At 44.7% G+C, this 25,664-nt stretch overlaps 1 protein-coding gene across 1 annotated transcript in view; it reads left to right on the forward strand.

Annotated features, from left to right (window-relative positions):
* The window catches only part of NEO1 (neogenin 1), a gene marked incomplete at its 5' end in the record, with an annotated part of 189,249 nt that overhangs the window by 134,785 nt on the left and 28,800 nt on the right, over positions 1-25,664 (forward strand). Inside the window, 7 exons of the mRNA XM_080626581.1 lie at positions 6,916-7,135; positions 12,922-13,076; positions 13,615-13,763; positions 14,569-14,707; positions 18,994-19,043; positions 19,847-19,991; positions 20,800-20,910. Coding sequence (XP_080482707.1) covers positions 6,916-7,135; positions 12,922-13,076; positions 13,615-13,763; positions 14,569-14,707; positions 18,994-19,043; positions 19,847-19,991; positions 20,800-20,910 — 969 coding nt within the window. The remainder of the gene's footprint in view (positions 1-6,915; positions 7,136-12,921; positions 13,077-13,614; positions 13,764-14,568; positions 14,708-18,993; positions 19,044-19,846; positions 19,992-20,799; positions 20,911-25,664) is intronic.

The following is a 25,664-nucleotide window of genomic DNA, read 5'->3' on the forward strand; positions in this document are numbered from 1 at the left end:
TTCATGAGCAGCTGAGAGCATCCAATGGCTCTTCACATCCCAAGGGGGAAGTGTAGTTCTGCCACCTTTGAAACCAGTCCTGGCATGTGTCAGACCCTTTGAGTACCTTCAGCTCTCTATGTAGCCTGCACAGAAAGTTGTGTGATCTCTTTGCTGGACTAGTGAGGTGAGTTACTTTTGTAGTCTGGGCCATAAAGCCACTACAGGACTTTATCTATGTATTTATTTAAGTGCAGCCAGTCACAACATGCAAGAGGAATTTCTCCCATTCAGCAGACATAAGCTCCCAGACAGCATCCCCTTGTTTTCCCATCACTCATTGATTGTGTATTATAGCCAAAAGGATTTAAAATACCACAGACGTTAAAAGCGCTGGGTTTAGTAAGACCGGCACATAAGTGCATAGGAAATATGCCCAGGGTTGGAAATTGCTGGCAGCTTGGAGGTTTCTTTGCCCAGGTAGAGTGGTGAAACAGACATGAAGATGCTGTTGGCATGTGAACATGTCATACAAAATAAACAGGTCACTGAAGAAGTGCCTTCATCAAAGATTCTCCTATTCCTCTGCTCGCTTTGATATCAAATGTCCTTTATATCCAGGGGTAGGCATTACTAGTGGCTTTTCAGTTCCTCACAGGGGGCCTACAACGATGCTGGGGATGGACTCTTCATCAGGGACTGCAGTGACAGGACAAGGGGTAACGGGTTCAAACTGAAACAGGGGAAGTTTAGATTGGATCTAAGGAAGAAATTCTTTACTGAGAGGGTGGTGAGGCACTGGAATGGGTTGCCCAGGGAGGTTGTGAATGCTCCATCCTTGGCGGTGTTCAAGGCCAGGTTGGATGAGGCCTTGGGTGCCATGGTTTAGTGTGAGGTGTCCCTGCCCATGGCAGCGGGGTTGGAACTGGATGATCTTAAGGTCCTTTCCAACCCTAACTATTCTATGATTCTATGATATCAACCATAAAAGCTCTGCATGTTTGAAGGCCTGAGCCCCTTGTCCCTGGTCTGTCCTACATCCCTGTTACGCAGTCGTGTAGGCATGAAGCTACTTCTGTGGGGTCAGTTCCTCAGCAGATGTGCTTGGCATTTCTGAGCTCTGTGCAGTTCTAATGCTAGGGGTAATTTCAGGCATAGTAGGCTTTCTGTCCAGCTGGCCCTGGTTGTGCTTTCCTGGAGGTGTTGGTCTCAATGTTCTCCCGTGCTTTTCTTTTTCTGAGAAATTTCCTCATCACAACATCCTGCAGTTTGAATCATCTCAGGAAGCACAATTTTGTGCACAATTATTGATATCATTTTGAATTTTCTCTGAAATACTTTTTTTGTTAATCTTTCATGGTGCCATGGAGCAGATGTAGGTCTGTGCCTTACACCAGGGAAAGGGAGGTGCTGGTGGTCGTTGTCAGGAAATCCAAGAGCTTCAGGAAACATATGTGTGTTATATACAGCAGAAATCAGTCTAATCCACTCTTCTTTACATGTCTGTTTATTCACTCATGCAGCTTTGCATGAAAGCACCTCACAGTAGCAGAATAGGAGTCTGATAGATTTCTTTAATTAGTTTTTCCAAGGGAAGGAAGTAATTGAGTTGTTATAGCTGAGCTATTGAGACAAAGCACCAGCTCCGGCGGTGCAGGTGTTCGTCCTGTAAGAACAACTTGGGGCCAGTTAACATGGTTTTCTTTGTGTTATCGTGCAAGGAACTACTAGAAGTAACAAGATGATGTCCCTTCCCTCCTAAATTTATGAACTAAGCCCTTGAAGAAGGATGCTAATTTGACACAAGTGAAAAAAAACAGGGGAAAAAGTAGTAAAGAAAGCAGAATTCTAATGGATAGTTGTATAGCATGGACTTATGTTATTATTTCTTACCGCATTGTGGCCAGTTACTGCTGTGGTTTTTACATACTACGAGGGAAAAGGTATAGCAGGAAATCAGTGGTTATCACTATGACTGTCTGAGCTATCACAGCTTCTTAATCCTGATCAAAGCTGAACCCTATTCCAGAGCAGGAGGAATGATGCCATACACTAAAGCTTGAATTTAGGAGAACAGTGCATCCAGGGACAAGTGAGAGAAACGGCTGAAAGCCTCGAGTGCCTGTCAGGATTCAGCCAAATAGCAGTTTATGTGAGGAATATTTTATATTGCATGAAGAATTTTATCCAAATACCCCAAGTCAAAATTAAACCTATTGGTGCCTCAGAGATACTTTTTCCTTGTGGCATACGGTTAAAATACTGAAGGAGTTCGGAGAGGTGTCCTAGGTCATGTTTTCTCCAACAGGCCCTTTGACAGAAGAGGAATTGGCTGGGTTTAGTTGTAGTAGATCTGTGGGGCTGAAAGCAAGAATTCATGTGTGTTTACAAGCTGTAAAATCCATTCTGAAGTCCTTATAAAGAAGACTTCCTTTCCTTCTATCAAAGTACATATTGACCGCTCTCTGCTCCAGATTCCTCAGCTCTGCCCCTGATTCCTGTTGGCTGAGTCTGTCTTGTTCTCTACTTAACCTCTCTGTGGCCTCTCAGGGTGCATCAGTGTGAAAGTTCTTATTTCTACCCCGATATTTCCCACCTATGCCTCTTCCTCACCCACTGAGTTGCACCTCAAAGCAGTCTTGGATGTCCATGACTTTGGGATGAAACTGAACTTGAAGATGCTCTCCGGTCCCGCTTGATGTCCAGGGAAAGAGCTAGTCCAAAGTGAAACCTATAGAGGAAGGTGTAGCTCTCAGAAACAGCTGATTCACCCCTCAATGCCTCTCCTATGGCCCTCCAGTGTAAGTGTAGCCTCAACCCTCAGTCACAAGTCCCTGCTGCTCTCATTGGACATGCACTGTGACTTGGTGAGCACTTCAATATGGCCAAGAATACTCTAAATGTGGCCACTGAGTAGTTCTTAAAGTGTTTTACTGCTTAATTTCATCCATTTCAATACCGCCTTCCTGAGGTGGGTTGTAGCAGTGGCATACTTACTGTACATATGGGGTAGCCAAGGGAATTGGACTTGTCGCAGGTCATTCAGATAACAGCAACAGAGCTGAAGCAGATAACATTCCTATTCCACTTCCCCTTTGTGTAGTATATTCGATGGTATAATTGGAATGTTATTGCCCGGAGCTGGAGGAAACCCTAATAGGCCAATAATGTACCACAGGAGGGAGAAAAGCAGGAAAAAGGAAATCTAAACCGGAGGGGCTGGACAATGTGGAAAGTATTTCTAATGATTAGCTCACAACCAGGGCATTTCAGTGACCGCTTTTCAGGTGTGGCATGTTTGACAGAGTTGTTTTGAGAAGATCCCATCGGCATCCTGAAGGGCTGATAAAAGAACAGCACCGGAGATATGGGCAAAGGGGTTGTGATCTCGCCGCGGAGAATTATGCCAAGAGTGGTGGTGGGATCATTTCTGTGGCGTGATTAAAGGCTGGGGACCGCATCGGAGCATCAGACTGATGGGCACGGGTGGCCTTGTGCTGGTAAAATTAAAACATCATGGTTTTGCCAGTGAATGGTTCAAGTTAGGGAAGTCACTGGTGGTTATTTGTTTGAATCAGAGAATCCCAGCCTGGTTTGGGTTGAAGGGACCTTAAGGCTCATCCAGCTCCAACCCCTGCCACGGGCAGGGACACCTTCCACTAGAGCAGCTTGCTCTAAGCCCCTGTGTCCAACCTGGCCTTGAACACTGCCAGGGATGGGGCAGCCACAGCTTCTCTGGGCACCCTGTGCCGGTGCCTCAGCACCCTCACAGGGAAGAGCTTTTGCCTTAGATCTAACCTGAATCAGCTCCTTGTGGGTTCTTGTGCACCCTGCTAACCACTGTGATAAAACAGTTGCAGTAGGCGATGTCTGCTCAAAAGAAACCCTTGGAAAGAGCAGCTTGACAGAAGGGACTTGAGAAATGTGTAATCCAGATGTTAGAAAAGTCATTGTGCAAAGCAGAAAAAGGACTGCTTGAGATGTTTTGCTGTGTTTTAACTTATTTCTTAACTTTGTTAGACACCGATAAAACAAGTGACTTTCCCCGTCTATTGATCCAGGATTGAAATGGCATTGCAGCACTTTTAATGTATTCTCTTAGCAACATTTGTTTACCCTCGTTTTCCCCTCCCAGCCCTGGCTGCAGTGGAGCTGCTGTGTAAGGAGTGATTAATTTACTTCAGCTCTTCTGCTCAGTGACTTCTTTCAGATGCTGCTCAAGACAAGGTGCTGTACCTCACCTGTACAGCCGTTGCATGATGCCAAACTGAATGAGGGCTTTTTCTTGCTCCCTTAGAAACAGAACAAACTGCTGTCAGCAGTGGCTGCAAAGATACATCTGTTGTGTAGCTCTCTGGCATGCAGCAATGTCACTCGTTTTCCATGTTCTTAGCATGGGAAGCCTGTCACTTGCTGAATAGGTGTATTTGATACTTCGCTCGAAACCGAGATCCATGTGAAACTGTGTAGGAAGACCCCTGCAAAGAGTGTTCCGGAGCATAGGTACTTTATACAAAGTGATTAAATATATGTTAATGTTACTTGTTACACCGTGCTCAAAAGCTTGAAGTTCTAAAGCTGCTCCCTTATTGGTATTAAAGCTGATGTTAGTGTAATTACTCATCGCCACAGCTCTGCACTGCTGAGCCCTCTGCTCACACGGCTGGGTACAAACCAGGGTGTGATGCCACTCGAGGTGTTGGGAAGAAGAGGGGGAAAAGCAAAGGAAATAACCTGGTCTTCTAAATACATTCCCCAGCTCTCAATAGTACCAAATTGCTTCCGAGCTGGCATTAATTGCAGCTTGCCCTGGGTGAGTTTTCGTGCCTGGTCGTTGTTGAGCTTCCTCATAGGATTCACAAGTCCCTGTGCTTTGATGTGGTTCAGTTTGCTTCAGAGGCCAGTAGTTTGTTGGTGTGTTTGACCAATCTATCTGGAACGCTGGCAGGAGGAAGAGTTCTGGGTCTGGGTCTTGCGTGAGGATACAACCGGATTCCTGTTAACCTGGGAGTTCTTGGCAGCTCTCCCAGACTCTCATCCTGATGCCTGCAGGTTCTTCAGGCACCACGTGCAGATCAGTTAAGTAGAAGATGGATCTGTTGCCTTATATAGAAAGAAACACATGAGCGTGTGGGATGTGTTTTTGATGAAGCAGATGAAGTTTAAACATTTATCAGCAGAATATTTTCCTTAGAGAAACTTCAGCATTTTGGTTCAATGGAATTATTTAAAAAACCGTATTTGTATTACATTTTTACTAAATAGAATGATGTTTAAAAATAGGGAAGATGCAGCTTTGGCATCAGGTACATGTAATTTGAAGCAGGTCACATAGCAATATGACTGAGACAAATAAGAGAAACCAAAGTGTTCATGTAAGGTGGTGGAAGATACATGGCTTGCATTTAGAGCTCTGGAAGGACAGCTGCTGTGCTGAAGGCTGTCAGTCTGATGCTGCTGTTTGGCCTTTCCTTCTTTGGAAGACCACACAGTAGAAGCTCATCCGCTGCAGTCAGCTGGAACGGTGGCTGTATGGAGTTTGTGCATTGAAGTAACTGCGCTGGTGGACAAGGGGGGGTTTACAGTTTAATGGTGTTGAAAGACTTCTCCATGCAGCCAAGATGTTCTCAGTGTGTCTGCCTGAAGGTTTCATTGTTTAGATTAACATGTTCTGCTTTAGCCAGCACTCTTTGTGTGCAGTTTTCTCCTTGTCTATCAAGACATGTACTCTGGTGGTGCCTTAGGTGGAGATGCTGCAGCTCTCAGCTAAAGCTGTACTAGCCCTGAACTGTTTTCTGCAGAAAACCTGAGGAGTTTTAGTTAATGTAAATAATAAGTGAATAAATGTATTCGGCAGCATAGATTCCCATGTGGAAAAGGGCATCAGGTGGCTTAAGCTTGGTAAGTAGTTAAGAATACAGAAAAATTCAGGGTATCCTGAGCTTTAGGGTTTTGTTACTAATTGTGCTGCCTGTAATACTCTGTGTAATTGGGGCCCAGCTGCTCAGAATATTACTGTTAGATTTACCGGATGGATTACTTTAATAGGATTTGGAGAAGAGCTTTTTGTACCCTACAACTCGTGCCTGTTAACTTGCAACCTTTTAATGTAATAATCCCAGAGCTTTACCCTGGCTTTAACATGGTAATACAGGAAGATGTACATGACTTGCCACAAAAGAAAGTTTATAAAGTCGTCATCTCATCTGAAGCAAGAGTTGTTTCTGCTTGTTAATATCTCTGTAAAATGAGGTCATACGTGTTAGGAGAGGGAGGAAAAGCGTTGATGGAAAGGAAACGGTGCCCTTGGTGGAACTGAGGAGGAAGCCTTTATTTCTGCTGCCATACCAAGTTTGTCACCACATCTTACCATGGTCAGCAGCAGCATCCAGACAGTTACCATGTGAATTGACTTCAGTGTTTAACTGCATGACCTGGATGAGTCTGCAGTTCTTAAATGAATTGTGGCTATTTGTCTGTCTCTGTGATTGAGATCAGTATAACTGAATTCTGCATGGTAATGCACAGCGTTGGGTCTGGGTGTGTTTTTGAATAAATAATATGAGTTGGGTGGCTTTTTGGAGTATTACATCTGGTTTGCAAGGAAATGGGAATTGTTTGCCGCTGGTACGTCCTCTGATGAGGTCATATTGTATCCCCAGTCTTCACCCTTCCCTTTCCCTTGCCACTTCCATTACAGTGGAGATCTGGTCTGCTTGCTCAACAGTGATGTGTCCTTTAATATTCCCATTAGTTTCCAGTAGTACCTTTGCCCGCATGTCAGCCTTCAGTTTAATGGCCTTTTTTGTGTGTGTTCATTTTCTTTTGTTTCCCATCGTGGTTTTGTTTATTTCTTTTGTGTTCTTTTTCTGTTTTCTTTTTTTAACCCGTGGTGATGTTTGCCCTTCATATTCCCCAATGTTTGCACATGACAAGATGTTGCCATCCCAACATTACCTCCCACTTCACTGACCAGTGCCACTAATGACCATCTAGCACCAGCGACAACAGGACCGCTGCCTTCAGCCCCGCGGGACGTCGTGGCCACCCTCGTCTCCACTCGCTTCATCCGGCTGACGTGGCGGACGCCTGTATCTGACCCTCAAGGAGACAACCTCACCTATTCAATCTTCTACACCAAGGAAGGTATAAACAGGTAAAGATCTCAACACGCTGGCTTTGCTTAGAAGCACTACAAACGTATAAAAGCTCTCAGTGCTCCAAGTCTGATGGGCGGCGGAGGTGAGGGTTTTGTGTTTCCTTCCCTCCTGCACCCTGGTTAAACAAAGTGCATTATTTGCTTTGTTGCTGCATATATACATAGTCATAGAGGCAATGCTTGTGCATGGTTTTGGTTGACTGCAAACAGTTGCTACCTGCTTTTAGTAGCCTGCTTAGGCACTAAGAGTGAGCATAGACAGTAATACCTCTTCAGGAACCCTGCCACTGCTGTAAGTGCCATCCACCACGGGCCTGGAAACACCCTCCAGATACACTGTGTGCTACTGAGAGCAAGAGGTCACTTCATGCTTTAAAGCTGCAGACACAGAGTCTGATTCTAGAGAGAACCATGGGGTTGGTGTTGGTTAAATGTTGAGTCTCTCCAAGTCATCCCTGTCAACAGAAACGCTGTGAATCTGACCCATTTGTGAATTTGTGACATATTATGCCAATGGTTTAGTTCAATCAACCCCTTTTTCATACTGACAGGCTCTACTGCTCAGAATTACAGTTTCAAATTGGTGTGATAGGGTTTTAAAGAACTTAGAGCGAGCAGTCATTTGAGCGATGCTTAATTGCAAATTAGCTTGTTGATCACATTCATTACTCAAGAGAAAAATAACATCTACTGCAGACTAAAGTGTGAGAATCCAAGTTGAGAAAGTAATTTAAAGAGAACACAAACCTCACCACTACTTGCAGTGAATTGCCACGCTCTCAGTTCAGTGGCCAGGCACCTTGTCCAGGCTCGTGGTGATTAATTGAGGCAATGAGGAAAGTGTTTCTTTGCCTCACCAGTGTTGCTTTGCTGCTTCCTTACTTGGGTAATACTCAGTTGTACTGGAGATACTATAAGTGAAACAGGAAAGAAATGTGGGATCTGGCCAGCCATTGTTTCTTCTTGCCACTCCTCCTCCACGTCCCTGGTTGTAACTCACTGGGTTTTTAGAAAGCAGTTTGCTGGAGAAGGCTCCCTTCCTCTCTGTATTGCTTTGGAGGAAGCACAACACATCCCCTTCCACTCCATACAAGACTACAGAAATCTAGCAAATACTTCTCTTGTGCCAGGAGCATGTGCAGAACAAAGGGGAAAAGGAATCTCTTAATCTGGTGCACGAATCAAAAGGTTATAGGACAACCTGCAGAAAATGCTGTTTCCAGTTCTTGCAGAGCAGCCCTGCAGGCTTGGGTTCATGTACTCCACAGAACCTTACACAGCAAAGTGCCTAACCTGGTGCTTAGATGGAAGCAGGTGGTTCCATTGCCTTCAATGAGATCTGTGTTTGCTTGAGCGTCCTTCTGGATTAGGGTTCAGAGCAGGCTCTGGAGCCTTTTATTAGCACATATTCACTGTTTTCTCAACTTCAGTGCTCCTTTGCTTTTGGGGAGGTTTTTTGCTAGACAGTTGGTAGCACACATTGCACAGATACAAACCCACTCTGAAATCCAGCCTTTCAACCTGCACTTAGACAATAAGAACAATGAAATCTTCTTAAAAAGGGAGAAAAATCTGTTCACTGTGTTGCTGTTACATGGTACTTGTTGGCCAGTTGGTTGGACCTTATGGAAACATTGCTTGGGTATTAAATTAAGATGAGCATCACATACATCTAAGCAGTTGGAAATCAGGAAATCTGGAAGTGAAGCTTGGATGCGCAACCCTCTTTTCTTTCTCAGCACTATAAAACACTGCTTAAATGATGGCTTTTTTAGTCCTTGAATAATATATGATCCTATATCTTTTATGGGTTTAAGTGCATATGTACCATCTCCTCATACCATTATATTTTTGCCTACACATACCACTTTCATTGCGTGTATTACTGGATCCTTTTAGTAGTTAAAGTGTTGTCCCTGCCTCGCTTGTGTTTGAGCAGCGATCAGACTAAGTATTTGATTTATTTACCTTTTAAATCAGGCTTGTGAAAACTGAGAAAATTACATCTAAGATGGAAGGGGTTAGCTGGATACCCTGACATCTGTAACCCATCTTAACGGGCTGGAGAGAGTCATCTGCATACTGTGAATTGTAGGAGCACTTAAATCCCAGCAGTATCTGTGTATACTACAGCATAGCATCGCAGATTGGTGGGGATTGGAAGGGACCTTAAAGCTCCTCCAGTTCCAACCCCCTGCCATGGGCAAGGACATCTTCCACTAGAGCAGCTTGCTCCAAGCCCCCATATATATGAGGCGTGTGGTTCCTCAGGTACCAGCTGCCTCTCTCACTGCTGATTTCCATTCCTGTTCTTTTCACCTGTTCAGTGAACAGACACACACACAGAAACATGGAGGGTGCTCCTTTACTTTGCCCTTTGGACTAATGGAACACTGGCACAGGGTGCTCAGAGAAGCTGTGGCTGCCCCATCCCCTGGCAGTGTTCAAGGCCAGGTTGGACACAGGGGCTTGGAGCAAGCTGCTCCAGTGGAAGGTGTCCCTGCCCGTGGCAGGGGTTGGAGCTGGATGAGCTTTAAGGTCCCTTCAACCCAAACCATCCTGTGGCTCTATGATTTAGAGGACTGTGAGGTGACAGGAACATGGTTCACCTCATACTCCTGGGATGATCCTGCAAAAGGCTCTTCCTGCACCCTGTGTCGGCTTTATGCCATGAACTGCTTCAGCTGCCAAGAGGTACCCTTTGCCCAGAGAAATTCATGTTTCATGTTTTAAACCCCATGTTTGCTTGCAGAAACTGTTGGCCCGAGTTGACATTCCAGAAGATTTGTAAGAGCAGCAAGGAATTGCAGCTAAAATGCCAATGCTGCCAACAGTGGTTGCTTCTGGCACTTTGGAAATGGTTAAAGCTGGGTTTGGTAGTGAGCAGTGTCTGCTGAGGGGTGAGAATGAAGATCTGCAGGACGTGGAGGTTGCTTTTAGCAGAAAAACTGAAACTCTTTGTGGCAGAGGAGCATTTCAAAGCATGGACATCAGCTGTAAGGTGGCTGGTTCCTGATGGTTTCACTGGCTGCAGAATGTCATCAGCAGGTGCCATACCTTCCCCTTGGCTTGATGACTTCAGGCTGGCTTTTATTGAGGCAATTATATGGACGTCTCATGGCTTTATTGTCACACTTGTGGAAGGACTGAAGTAATCTGATCAGAGGGAAATGGCTGAATCCTTATAGATTGTATGGTCACTTGGTTATTTCACCCAAACTGAAGAGGGTTCCCCTGAGAAGGGTATGGAAATTCAGATGTGGAGGGGGCCAGGGGAGGTTTAATTCTCTGAAGCTTTAGACCTGCACTGAGCAGAACAACTCCTAACTGTCAAGACCTAGACAAAAAGAGAAGTAGCTAGCACATGGCCAGTACAAGAGGGCAGATTACACCATGGGGGTGAGATAGCCCAACAATATTAAAGCCATGGTTCAACACGGTGTGCTCCAAACACGGAACATGGCGTTTAACTGTGTATGATCCCCCTGTCACAGTGTCTCTGAGAGCTCCCTGGCAGGCTCTCAGCTGACGCGGCTGCACAGACAATCCTCCCTTGCAGTCATTCCCTGAAGGCGCATTTCTATATCCAAGTGTAATCCGAAACTTCGCATTTCCAGATTTTGTTCCTGGTTTTGAACTGGAGGCTTTTGCCCTTCGATACTTGAGAGCGATTTGAAACCTTAACTCCAGTTTACAGAGCTCTTTAGTTGGGGATTAAACTGGACTGAGAATAGTCATAATGTTCTGTCTGGTAATGGAGACATTCATACAAACCATCTGTTTTGGTACCTGTTATGCCTACTTAAACACATCCAAGCTCATAAAAGGTGCTCACGCCTCCCTGCAAAAGGGCAGGAATGACAGATTCATGCAACATTAATCAATCTGCCCCTATTTTGAGCATCCCGTTGCGAGGGGAGGCTGCAGTTCCTCCTTAGTGCCCCAGATTGCAACCCATTGACGCATCTTTAGGTTTTTGAGGAATGTGGTCTTTCCATTAAAATAATTTTCCCTTTGGGGTAATTTTAAATAATACCCTTGGGTTGCTGATGGGGTCTGCAGAGGGAAATCAGTGAGGGCATTTACACTGGAGGCAGCAAATGCAAGAAACCTTGAATGTCATTGGGAGGTGCTCAAATACCATCATTGCATCTCGGGCACCTCTTAAAGGAAACAGCTGAAAATGTGTTTTCAAGCAAGCCCTTTGTCCTGGTTAGAGCTGGGGAAGTGAAGGAAATGTTCCTCTCTTCCCCTGCCCCAGTGTCAGTCTGTGTGGGGAATGGTAGTTTGTTAGCATGGGTCTTGTTTCCTGCTTGCAAAAACTACTTGATAAACATGAAAAGAGGAGGAACCTTCTGTAAAAGTTTGTACATCAATGTGTGGTGATGATGATGCTCATGTAAAGAAGGGAATGACTAAAAACCTGATCTAAATTAAGCTGTTTATGCAGTGCCATTTCAGCTCAACTTGCAGGAAGGAGAACGTTCTAGAAACTGTGTTCAAATAGCTCTCTAGTTACTCTAAGTGTAGTCTCCCTCTGTATAGGCAGTGTAACACTGCAGAAACAAGCAGGGAGTTCACTGTGTTTTCACCCAGGTTATGGTAAATCAACCAAACCACTTGATTTAGAAAGAAATAAATTACAAATGGGGCTTTTGGCCCCATCGTGGCTGGAATGTAGCGAAGGGGAGGCTGTGGAATGATTATGCCTGGGCTTCTGCATTGAAAATGATTTAATAGCAGCTAATGGTCGAGATGAGAATCGCCTGCCCTCTGCTGTAGAGTGAAAAGAAGTCTTGCAGACAAAAGGGAAAGCATTGCATTCAGAGCAGGCACATTTTCCCTTTATGTTCTCAGTGGGGAAGGGTTTGATTTCTTCTTCAATAACCCTGGTTTTACTTGTATTTACAGGGGTAGGGAGCTGCTGTTCGGGGGAGGCCGGTATGGAGATGTCGTCACCCAGCCGCAGCTCTGTGCACGTTCACATGGCAGCAGCAGTGTCTATGAAATAAAGGCTGTAGTCAGTTGATGATCAATCTTTTAATCTTCCCCTCAAGCCTGAGCTCCATAAGAGCCGGTGGAGTTTCCTGAGCTGTGTTGGGTGCAAGGCCGTGGTGCTTCCACAACACGAGCATCAACCACTGCTGAGGGATGGCTTCTGCTCCCACCTCAGACTGACCGAGCAGCGGAGCTGCCTCTTGCTCCCACTGCTGGTGTGCGAAGAGCAGAAAGGCCACAGCTGCCTGCGCACATCAGAGGCTGTGGATGTTTGCAAATCATCTAAACATTAGGGAGGAACCAAGTGAAGTTCGGAGGTCGCAAGATGCAGTGAAAGCTTCTTTGACAGACACACAAAAAGCAGCCCCACAATATTAACAGAAGTGCCTTCAGCCTCCCCAGACTCTGTGTGTGCTCCTGAAGCAGCTTTTCTTCTGGCTTCAGACTGGTAGGGGAAACTGCCACTGAATTACCATGCTCTGTTATGGGAATGACAAAGAAACTACTCTGAGTTTTGTGATGTTGGGTATAATTCATTCTTTTAGGTCAGTGTGTCTGTATTTTCTGAAGAGAAGTTACAAAATCAGAAGCTATTTATCACATGTAATTTTGCCATATTCTCTTGTTATTGTCTAGTCATTGCCGTATAAATAACCTCCTCATTAAGGCATTAGATATATTCAAACGGGATACATCTTAGGAGCAACTATTCCTTTATTTACCCCTCAAAACCCCTCTTACTAATCAGTGATGATCGCTGTGCCCAACCTTTTTGTTTCCCAAAGGGAACGCGTCGAAAATACAACTCGTCCTGGAGAGACACAAGTGATGATCCAAAACCTGATGCCAGAAACAGTTTATGTGTTTCGAGTTGTGGCTCAGAACAAGCATGGCCCTGGGGAGAGCTCAGCACCACTGAAGGTGGCAACTCAGCCTGAGGGTACGTGCTAAATACCTGGAGTCTTCCTGACTTTGGGATCCATGTTGTGGTCGTGGTGGTGGTTTTCTCATTCCTAATGTTTCCTAGAATAAGTAGGTACTTTGAAAGTTGTATTTGCAACCATCAACTTGCAGACCATAGTTTCAAACTGATTTTCCAAGTTGATGAGCTTACATGGTTTATTCTCACCATTAAGAAGAACTGGTGGGAAATTCCTTGTTAAATTATCTAAACTTTCTGTTACAAGAACTTTTTTAAATGGTCATTAACTGAAAAAGGGACAAAAGGAAAACTTTAAGCAAACGTGAAGTCTGTCATTCGTTAGAATCGTTCAGGATAAATGGAATCTGACCCTGGGAGCAGGATCTCCTTCAGAAATTGGGTCCCACCTTAAGTGCCCCAATGAGTCTGTGTGAAACGTGAATAAATACACCTTTTTACCTTAACTGGTAGTGGAGTTGATGCTAAAATGATGAGCTTACTGCAGATGGTGATGGTTCAGCTCGGTGACGAGCAGAGTTTCACACTTGTGTTTCAGTTCAGCTTCCTGGTCCAGCACCCAACATCCGAGCGTCGGCCACTTCCCCCACCTCCGTTACTGTGACCTGGGAAACGCCGCTGTCAGGCAATGGTGAAATCCAGAACTACAAACTCTACTACATGGAGAAGGGGCAGGACACCGAGCAGGTACAGAGCCCGTCCCTTCCTGTGGGATGTATAATGCTGGGAAGAGCTTTTTTCCTTTTAGTACGCTTTTACCTTAATTTCCTAAAAGCAGCTAGTGTTCATCTCCCTGATAGGCTGAATCCTTTGGCCTAAACCAAGGAAATGCTAAAAATGAAAAATGCAGCATGAAATGTCTTGGAATTAAACTTATTTAGATACTCACTAGCATGGAGTGCCTTTTTGGGGACGTCCATCATATCATGAGAGGAGAATGCAAATATTCGTGAAAACCATCTTCCCTCTGGTTCAGACAGTGCAACGGTTTTGTAGTAAAATAGTTTAACTCCTGATTTTTAGCATGCTCCTTAGTCTGAACTGTTCTTACTACTGGAGCTTTTTGATTCACTGATGGATATTTTGATAGTGTGGAGCATCTTATTGATTGAATTTTCTCCTGGGAGGATCCAGTCTGTTCTGTACAAGTACAGGCTGCCACCTGGGAATAAACACAGCTTTGGGAGGATTAATCCTGGCCATTTCATTTCCTTCTGATGGCATATGAGTATGATCCCAGCTTTAAAAAGCTACAGGAAGAGTATTTTTGTTAGTTTTCAAGATAAGTTTTTACATCTGTTTTAAATAGGAATGTTGTATTCCTCAGGCAAAATGCCCCCTTCCACTCCTGCATCCCGCTGTTGAGCACATAGTGAGAATTGTTACTAACAGGCAGGTTTGCCAGGTGACTTCAAGGATTGCTTTACTCTAACTCGTAAGGCATGTCTAATAGTGATGATTCTGACCTCAGTGTGTGCTTCCTTATGAACAGGATGTTGATGTAGCGGGGCTCTCCTACACCATTAACGGGTTAAAGAAATACACGGAGTACAGTTTCCGTGTGGTAGCCTACAACAAGCACGGCCCCGGTGTCTCCACGCAGGATGTTGTTGTGCGAACGCTGTCAGATGGTAAGCTGCTTTATTCCTGGTCTTTTTCTTTACAGGAATTATCCAGTCATTTCCTTTGAGTGAATTTTTAACCAGGCTTTGTTCATTATCGCCCTGTTTTATTAAGAAGGTCCTTGTTGCATACGGCCATACATGGTTGAAAGGTGCCCCGGAGGCTTTCCAAATTGGCTAAAGGAAAATCACTGTACCTGCAAAAGTACCAGGTGTTCTGCTTATGAAACAATTCATTTCAATATCAGGAGCTTATTTCATGGGTTATTGAGTCTACAAAGTATTAAAAGCAGTCAGAAAACCAACTGTATTGAATGCAACGACTCCAAATTATTTGTCAGGTTCTGGAGCATTTTTACACATGAGCAGAGTTCTGCTCTTGGAGCGGTTTTATTTAATTGTGGTCATACAGGCAGAAGTTGCGTGTCTTTGTTTTGACACAGATCCTGTTAAATCCATTGCATACAATAATGGAAGAGAAAGTGGTAGCTGTGTTCTGTGAGGCAAATGAAGAGGTGATGTGAGCAACTATAGGTCTGTGGTCAACTGTGGAATGATCTGAGTTCATGTTAACTTTTATGGATCAGTTTACCCCTGTATGAGGTCAGTGCAAAAGGGAGCCTAGCCTGGAATCCTCTCGCCAGGAGTGACCCAAACCAGAAGAGATGAGCGGAGAGCAGCATTGTCCCAAATTCCCTGTGCCCAAGTTCGTTTCTGGGGGACTTCCTGACCCTGCAGTGGTTTCTGTGTATTTACTAGTTTGGTTGCTCTTGTGTGAAACCCTTTCAGCATGCTCACGTCAGCTTTTACCATCCACAGCATCAAACACACAAAGATCTACCAGTGAACTTACTGTGAAAACCACCCCTGTTTGCCTGTTCTGAACCTGCTGTGTTTTAGTGTCCACTAGCCCTCTCTGTCCTGCTTCTCATTTCATAGACCTTTGCCATGTTCTTCCTCATCCCTCTCTTTCCCAGATTCCCAAGTCACAGACGTGGTTAGCCATTCTTTCCATGGAGCCATTTCAGCCTCCAGTGTCCGTTCCTGATTTCTTCCACGGTTTCTTTTCTCCTTTGCTTTTAAAAGAGGGGAGTAAAATTGTGTCAAAGATGCAAGTGTGTAATGACCAGCATTTGCCTCCTTCTTGGCTCATTCTGAGCACTGGGTTTGCTCAGAATCTTGGGGGTAGACAGGTCTTGGTGGAATTGGTCTGCTTAGAGCTACTGTTTTGCACACAGAGGTGGGATCTTTTTTCCCATGTGCGTAACGTTATCTACTGTGAACTTCATCTGTGACTTTAACATCCAGGCACTAAACACGCTGAGGTCTTTCTGCAGTTACCATCAGACCTTGTCTGCACTTACCTCGGTCACCTCACTGCTCGTCCCCCTTTCATCACTTCCCGGTGTGTTGAGCCACAGGGGTATCAGTGCATTCCATGGTGCACCTCCACAGGTCATCACCATGTACGTTCCCACCTTTTCTTTCCTTTCTTTGAACCAGTTGTTTGCTCAGGCAAGGCCTTCTCTCCTATCCCCTTCCCGAAGAGCTCTCCAGCAGGTTTGCAGTGCAGAATTTCCCTGTAAGAAGTGACAAATATGTATTATTGCTCCATGTATGTGGGAATTTCACACTTATTGTAACTTCAGTTTATTTACCTCCTGCAGGTTTCTGACTTACACTTGAAGCTTCTCAAATGGGAACCCCTTTTAAATCCCACATTGAATTTGCCACCTCCCAGTAGCAAGGTAACTTGGTGAGAGGTTACAGATTTGTCACGGAGCCGTTCTGTCCCAAGTTCCTTGTGGAATCCTGGATGGATAGCAGCTAACCCTGGCCACACGCTGCTGTTCTCTGCCTGACTTTCCTGCAATCTCTTGTATTGACATTTCTGTTTGAGAGATCCTGCAGGTCCCTTGTAAAGGGTAATTGTGGAGCCTCTCCTCTCCTTTTCACTCAGTACAAACACAAAGATAGATGTGTGGCCTTATCTCTTCCTTTATTTGTCATACCCTGACCATTCACTAACTCCACAATTTCTCCAAAGGGCTTCCAGCTCCTTAGTTGTTTGAAGAAGAGTTTGTTATTACTTCTAATGTCGTTTTCAAGTTTTCCTGAAGTTCTTTCTGGCCCAACTTCAGTTTTCACATTTAACCGACAGAAATGGCTTTTCTAAAGCTTTCTGAAGGATGTCATTGTGCTGCTTACAACCTTACAACCATGCTGCTCTTCTCCTTCAATCTCAAATCCTTCCAGATGAATGATGCAGGTTTTCGTCTGTGTTCCCTTTCTGTGGTGCCTGTAAGCACTCTCCATGTCTCCTGCAGGGATTTCTTTCTGACCTTCCTTTAGGTTCTATTTAACAAGCTTCTGCATTCTTGTGTAGGTTCTTGCTGCTGATCTGTTACAGTGGTTTGTTGCAGGATAGCCCTTTTAGGTATTACAATGTGAACCACAGTTTACGTGCTGCATGTAAGCATCACCTCTCTTCTCATCATCCTCCTGATCTATGGGAAGCAGTTGTGTGTTACAGCTAGAAATGTGATCCCTGTGTCACACCCTGAGCGAGGACATTGTCCTTATGGGTCATCACAGCTCTCTGAGCCATCAGCACATCATGGTCCTCCGGCCTGGATGGTCGCCTGTGTACAGGGTACCAGATGAGGTCAGGCCTTTGCTGTCGAAGCATGGACTATCATAGAATAGCTAGGGTTGGAAAGGACCTTAACCACAGAACATCCATTTCAATTGCTGGCCTGGTTAAACTCTTCATCTGGTCTGAGTCTAAGCTTACCTTGACATAAAATGAGCTGTGCACATGGCGAGATACGTGTGTATGAATACCCCTATGTGCATGTATCCTTTCCTGTGTCCTGCTGATTGTCCTTCTCTCACCGCCTTTGCAATATAGATGTTAATTATTAATCACTTCTTGGGAAACCTGAGTCTTTTCTTAAGGTCACTATGAAAGTAGGCACCAACCATGTAAAACTAACAGCAAAAAAAGCTCAACTTCATTTTCTCCTCTTAACCTGTGTTTCTTTTTAAAGGCCATAGCACTTAATCCCTTGTCTGGTCATTTCAGACTGTTCATTGCGCAAGAGAGAAGGAAAACCAGATCCTTGTTGTCTCCCTTTTAGCTGTGGGATAGTGGAAGACGGGTATATAGAATCATAGAATAGTTAGGGTTGGAAAGGACCTTAAGATCATCCAGTTCCAACCCCCCTGCCATGGGCAGGGACAGCCCACACTAAACCATGGCACCCAAGGCTCTGTCCAACCTGCCCTTGAACACCACCAGGGATGGAGCATTCACAGCTTCCTTGGGCAACCCATTCCAGTGCCTCAGCACCCTCACAGTAAAGAATTTCTTCCTTAGATCCAATCTAAACTTCTCTTGTTTCAGTTTGAACCCGTTACCCCTTGTCCTGTCACTACAGTCCCTGATGAAGAGTCCCTCCCTGCCATACTTGCATTTATTTGACTCCACCCCAGTGTACCTTTCACTTTCTGCACTCAGGGGTGTTTTCTTAGGTATTGTTGTAGCTGGGGTGAGTTATTTGGGAAGTATGTAATTTGGACTGGAACAGCCTTTACCCTGTGAGCTACATCCTGGTCCTTGTACTTTGCTGCAACCTCAGGGACCCTTATCTCTGCCTTTGAGGTCGTCTTGTGAGTCTGAAGTGCTGTGACAGGATTTCCATGCTCTCAGGTTCCCGCTCACATTGCCTTTTGTCTAACGGAGTTACACTGTTGTGACCAGTGAGTTGCTACAGCTAGCAAAGGACTAACAAAGAATCCAAGTTTAAAAGCAGAAACTGCCTTTGTGGTGCGCTTCACCCTTCAGTAACACAGGGAGGAGCTGACCCTGAGCTTTTCCTGTTACTGAAAATCATGCTCACAGAATCCATGGCTGGAATTTTACATGGGGGTTCTCAGAATCAAGCATGAATATTAAAGGTTTGATTTTGAGCAGTACAGAATGTGATCTCTTTTCTTAGAGTTTATGGGAAGTACCTTAAAATAGAAACCATTTGTTATTTAGATACCTTTAGTAAGTAGAGACCTGAATAAGAAGTGAGTTTGTTCTTGGACAAGGATACAGAAGCCTCTAAGCCAGTCAGTGCATGTCATAAAGTACCTGGTTGTATATTGTAGTTCTTATACAGTGTCTTAAACCACAATGGTTTGTACTTTCATAAGTGACTGATAGCAGAGAGCATTTGTGTATGAAAATACAGAACTTGGTACAATATGTGGCAAGTTTGGAGTTGTAATTCCATGAATGTTTCTAGTCCCCAGTGCTCCGCCACAGAATCTGACGCTGGAGGTCCGCAATTCCAAGGTAAGATGGGGAGAATCTCCTCTTTGTAAATAAAAGCTTGGCAGATCTTGGATTTACCAAATCCGGGGTCTTTTTTTCTCTTGTGCTGCTTTTCAGCTGTTTGTATAGGAGAATACCTGAATGTGGCACTTGAAGCCCTAGAAACTCCAATCCCATTGTGGGTTGTATGTATGGAACGCAGTGAAGACCGTGACAATGCACCAAGGCACGGCGGCTAATTATGGAATAGGTTTCGTCAGGCACAGGGGCCAGAAACACCATGGCTCAAACATGTTCCTGTTGATTAATTATTGCTTAACGTTGTAGTGTCCTGGGCATTTTAAAGAGAAAGTTCTGCACTTGGGCTTTATGACTTTGGTGATCATGAATGGAGATTCTTTAAAAAGCCTTTTCTGACAACTCCCAAATATCTTCTTTACCACCTGTATAACTAAAACTAAATAACTTCATGCACATAAACTACAGGTCAGGTAACTTGTACCCTTTAGAGAAAATACCAGTTCTTAATGATAGATCCTCAAGTAAACCCTATCTTAACCTAAAGGAAATGAAAGGGAAACCCAAGGGGGCTGTTTGTATCAGAAGGTCTAACAGGGTAGAATGCTTCGAGGTGAACTTCTGTAGGCACATGTATGACCTGGGTGGCAGCTGAATTACAGGGTTTTACTTGTTACGTACAGGCTCTGCTTTACTACATGAAAATGCAGTACTTTGTCCTGTGTCTCATGAGCTCTTGGCACTAGGGTAGTTTCTCTGGCTGTGTGGGGGGTGATGACATTGTAATGAGCTTCTGCCTTCCACAGAGCATCATGCTTCACTGGCAGCCTCCTCCTGCAGGGACACACAGTGGACAAATCACTGGCTACAAGATCCGCTACCGTAAGGTGTCCCGCAAGAGCGACGTAACAGAGAGCATCGGTGGGACCCAGCTCTATCAGCTCATTGAAGGTGAGCCTTCATCTGCCAGTGTTTGTTAGCACGAGGGGGGTTTAGGTGCATTTAGTGGGTTCAGGCTGAGGTATTTACACAGGGTTCTTACCTTGGAGGAAAACTGAGAACACTTCAAATGAGTGTGTGTAGGTTATGAGGTAGTGTGGGCTGGCTGGCAATGACCAGTACATAGAACAGGAGGAAGGCTTCATTTGGATCTTGTTGTTCAATCTCTGTAAACAAGCAGTTGGTCCGAAGAGGAGGAGTTGTGCCTCTCCAGAAAATGAATATGCACTTTTTAACAAGATGTTTTGATTTGTTCTCCGAATCTCCAGCTGTGATTCAGGAAGTTCTGGTTTTCCCACAGAGCAGGAGTTGATCTGTGCTTGTAACTAGATGTATTTTTGCCAGCAGCAAAGCCTGTTGAAGATGTTCCATATATCAAATTCTAAGTGCATTTTCATACTGCTTTCATTATTGACTACACACTCTTCCATACAGGAAACAAACTGTCTGCACAGTTTATACTCTTCACCTGGGTTTGGTTATGGAGTGGGTGGTTCTGTACTTTAACTAATAGGCAGGAATTAAAGCCAGATGCAAACTGTACCTCGCAGTCTTTTCCAGTGGCCCACAGGGACAGTCTGCAGTGTCATAACCCTGGGTGTCTCCAGCCACCGTTCAGCTCTTGCACCCTGTGGTCGAAGCTGTGGTGTGGGTAGTACCATTTCTGTTCTTGACCTCCTGTTATGCTCCAATGGCACCAGTGGGGTGGAAGGCAGTTGGAATTCCTGGTTTGCTATCTTGGGTACTCTTTGTCTCTAAGGTCTTGAACGAGGCACAGAATACAGCTTCCGAGTAGCTGCCTTGACTGTCAATGGTACCGGACCAGCGACCGACTGGGTATCAGCAGAAACATTTGAGAGTGATCTGGATGGTAAGATCAGGAGTGTACCCATATTTGTGACATCAAAACCATTAGAATTCATGGGCAGGACATGAATTTTATTGCCTTTTTCAAGTTTGATTGTCATTGTTGAGGGCAAACTTACTGTTTTCAGTTGGTTTTCCTATATTCTAATTGTACAGTGTGCTTTATTTATGATTAACTGAAATTAATTTCTAACACAAAGTTCTTGCAGAGTCAATACAATAGCTTGAAGTTAAGCTCTGCTTCTACACTTCCTGTAGAGCTGTATGATGGCACTAAGATTTTTCTGCTAAGAAATACCTGATTATGAATGTCAGTGATATCAGTGATTCAATATTTAAATAATAATACCAAATAAGGTTCGTATTATACTAATAACAATCATAATGCCCCAAATTTTATACTGTAATAAAATTCATTGTGTTAATCATGCAGGGGTTTGTATGCTGTGAAACTGAACTAGGAGGACTCTTTTCCTCTTGGGAAGTAAAATGGTGAAGATGTATTTACATAGCCCTCCAGTGAGGCTGATGAAACCACAGAAGTGTACACCAGATTGCTGGGAGTGGAGATGTAATCATAGAATCATAGAACAGTTTGGGTTGGAAAGGACCTTGAGATCATCCAGTTCCAACCCCCCTGCCATGGGCAGGGACACCTCACACTAAACCATGGCACCCAAGGCTCTGTCCAGCCTGACCTTGAATGTTGGCAGGGATGGAGCATTCACAGCTTCCCTGGGCAACCCATCCCAGTACCTCAGGACCCTTACAGTAAAGAACTTCTTATATCCAATCTAAACTTCCCCTGTTTAAGTTTTAACCCATTACCCCTTGTCCTGTCACTACAGTCCCTGATGAATGAATTTGCTGTTGGAAGGTACAGTGTGGTGACTGATGAGGTGCAGTGCAGTTGGCTGCAGTGTGGTGTGCTGCTGTCTGCAGTTTGGGGTGCTGCTGTCTGCACTGTGGTTGCAGACTTGGGTTGGTTGTAGACTGTCAGATTTGACACAGGAGCAAAGAAGGAGCGGAAAGCACTGTGTTCAGCCCTAGACCTTTGCAAGCTTCCCATCATTGGTACCACACTTCCTTAAAATACTTTTCCTGGGCTTCTAGTTTTGCTCAGACTCTTTCTAAAGAGAACATTTGACCCACAGGAATTGTTACTTTTGTTTTTGTTCCAGTTTTGGTAGCTGTATACTAGGATGGACCATTATCTTCCATCAGAAGTCAAGTCTCTTCCACTGCTTCATCATACGCAGTGCACAGAGCCACGTTAACATCTTGTTTTCCCTATGTAGGGGGTTTAAAAGTAGAGAATGTTTTGTGAAAACTGTTGACCTTTGATAGTTGGCCCAGATGTTGGTTATTTACTACACCAGAACAGTTTTCAGGTGGGAACCTGCTTCTTGCAGAATTCAGATCCAGGTGTGGAATACAGAATGCCGATCTGTGAGCATCTCCCAGGAATCTAAGAGCAATTAAAATGGAAGAAAAGTGGTTCTTCTTAAGAGGATGAGGCGAATCTCTTTGGAGCTGCCTACATGGAGCTGCTGATTCTGGTTAGACTGTTCCCATTTCAGAAAAGCATTTAATTAGTGCTCTTGCACACAAGTTACCTTACACTTTTTGGTAGGCCAGTTTCCCTCTTGGCTTTGTTAAAGTAGCTGCAGGGTCCAGTGATGTCTTTCACATCTGTGTGGCTTGAGATTCAGTTCTGCTGGCAGCTGGAAGACAGAATAATGAAAGAGCTCCAGTATTTGCTCTGTGCTGTTGGAAGATTGCCTCGACAGTCAGCTGATGAAAGCTCTTGAGAACCCGGCCTTCAATCTTTGTGTTAACGCAAAGTTGATGCTTGGCTTAATACTCATCCTCTTGCTGCTTACTCTCCACTTCCTCATCAAGATCAGTGCAAAGCCCGGTGTTCAGGGTACAGTTGTGTTTTGTAGTTATTTCAAATGCCTTTTTAGAGTTGAAGTTACTCTCATCTGTGTCTGTCTTCCTCTAACTGGCTGTGACACAACCATGCAGCTCTGAGAACCCGGTCATTCCCCAAACCTCAGCAGAGCTCTGCACACAGGCAGCACTTACACACGGTACTGAAAGAGTGCTCTGCTTTTGAAGCAGAGTTCATTGTACTTTGCCAGAGGATGGCATCAGGACTAAATTTAATCAGGGCAGTAGGAGGGAAAAGGAAAGAACCTTTACATTCTGTGTGGGCTTTGCCGTTTTCATTTTTCTCCAGTGGGGATGTTGCAGACCTTAAGAAATTTTCACTTTCTTTATGCATATTCTTTTCAATTAATTAAGTAATAAAAACTTCACAGTTAATGTTACAACATAACATGGTGTCCATATGATTCTGTATACATGCATGAGATCTTTCTATATGTGCATGCTGGAAAGAAGGTGTACATACTCCTATGGAGCCAGGCTGAGCGAGCTGGGCTTGTTCAGCCTGGAGAAGGCTCCTTAAGGGAAGACCTTAGAGCAGCTCCAGTGCCTAAAGGGGCTGCAGGAAACCTGGAGAGGGGCTTGGGACAAGGGCCTGTAGGGACAGGCCAAGGGAATGGCTTGAACCTGCCAGAGGGGAGACTGAGATGAGCTCTTAGGCAGAAGCTCTTCCCTGTGAGGGTGCTGAGGTGCTGGCCCAGGGTGCCCAGAGAAGCTGTGGCTGCCCCATCCCTGGCAGTGTTCAAGGCCAGGTTGGACACAGGGGCTTGGAGCAAGCTGCTCCAGTGGAAGGTGTCCCTGCCCGTGGCAGGGGTTGGAAATGGATGAGCTTCAAGGTCCCTTCAACCCAAACCAGGCTGGGATTCTATGATACTTTTTGCTTTTCTTTCTTTACTAAGCTCATGTGGATAATTTCAGTACCATGTAAATCTGTTTACAACCAAGCTTTAATTTCTCAGGTGTAATGGACATGTGAGGCATAACTCCTTTCTATTCCATTGAATTTAAATAGAAACTAATTCACTTTATGGTGTCATCAATGGAAATGGGAGCCAGACTCTTACAGTTTAGTTTCAGGGGGGCTGTGTCATTTTGCAGTTGATGCGGGTCCCTCGAGGAGCACATATGGAGGAGGTGTTAAACACTTGCACAGAGTTTCTCCCCAGTGCAGTAACTTGTGTGCAGTTAAAAATGTCACCTCCCCTACTGCAGTGCTGTAGCTTTTCTGTAGTTAATAGTTGTGAACTTTAATGGATCAGCTGTGTCAGCTGGCGACTGTGAACTCCCTGGGCTAGCAGGCCAGTGGCATATTATGATCCAAATAATCCTCCTGTTGTGGTGCTTTATTAAATGCTTTTAGAGAACCGCTCTGCATGTTTCATTACAATGAAATCCCTGCAGGAAGCACAACCCTCGGAACCGATGCTATTTTAGAGCAGGGAACTCAACTTCTATTTGCACAGAATTATTTATCATCTGCCAACATCCAGCAGGCTCCAGTGGCCTGACAAAAGCTCTTACTTAATTTGGGGGAAGATAAAACAAAGGCCTGGACACCAGTAAGTGCAGCCGTGCTTTTAGATTGCTCTGAAGTTCTACTCAAGAGTGGGGAAAACACAATCCAGTAAAAATACTTGGGGATTTCAGTGCCGTGTTGTGGAAGTTCTCCTATTGAGGATCCCCATTCCATTGCTCTGGTGGATTGTGGGGGGGTTTGTGTTGCTTGTGGGGTTCCTTGTAGTACAGTTGCATTGTATTTTGTGAATTATGTTAAAGAGGCCCAAGGATTTAAACAGTGGCAAGTGTAGGACAGACCAGAAGAAACCTTTGTAGCACATGCAACAGTGGTTTACGAACAATTCTTAGAGCATGGAGCAATTCTTAGGACATGGAACTGTTGGAACAAGTCCAGAGGAGGCCACAAGGATGATCAGGGGACTGGAGCACCTCCTGTATGGAGACAGGCTGAGAAAGTTGGGGCTGTTCAGCCTGGAGAAGAGAAGGCTGCGTGGAGACCTCAGAGCAGCTTCCAGTGTCTGAAGGGGGCCTACAAGGATGCTGGGGATGGACTCTTCATCAGGGACTGTAGTGACAGGACAAGGGGTAACGGGTTCAAACTGAAACAGGGGAAGTTTAGATTGGATCTAAGGAAGAAATTCTTTACTGAGAGGGTGGTGAGGCACTGGAATGGGTTGCCCAGGGAAGCTGTGAATGCTCCATCCTTGGCAGTGTTCAAGGCCAGGTTGGATGAGGCCTTGGGTGCCATGGTTTAGTGTGAGGTGTCCCTGCCCATGGCAGGGGGGTTGGAACTGGATGATCTTAAAGTCCTTTCCAACCCTAACTATTCTGTGATTCTTTGGAATAGTCTATTGAAGCTCAGGAATGTTGCTTACATCATTAGGATGTTTTCGGTATAATTATGGTAATGCCCACAGGTAAGTAATGTGATGGAGCTGGAAGTAGATGGGAGGGCAAGGCCGTGATAAATTTCATGGCTGTTTTGAAGAATGACAAACGAGAACATGCACAAACATCAAAACATCTGCCTTGAAGCAGGTCTGATGCTTTCCTTCAGTACAACTGCCCTTTCTTTTAAACAGAGGATCTATTAAAATGTATTAGTCTACAAATCTGTGTTGATTTTCTTCTGCTTATTAGAGGTCTTTGCTCTCTCTTGCACAACAACACTGTCTCTTTTGGAATGTGCTCATGTCAATACAGACACAGAGTAAAGTGCTTCATTTGACCATCCTAGCTCGTAGCTCTTTATGCAATTACCTTTCTTTACAAGGAATCCTTTCAATCCAT

This window comes from Psittacula echo (genome assembly GCF_963264785.1).
Source record: "Psittacula echo genome assembly, chromosome: 10".
In the NCBI taxonomy this organism is placed as follows: Eukaryota; Metazoa; Chordata; class Aves; order Psittaciformes; family Psittacidae; genus Psittacula; species Psittacula echo.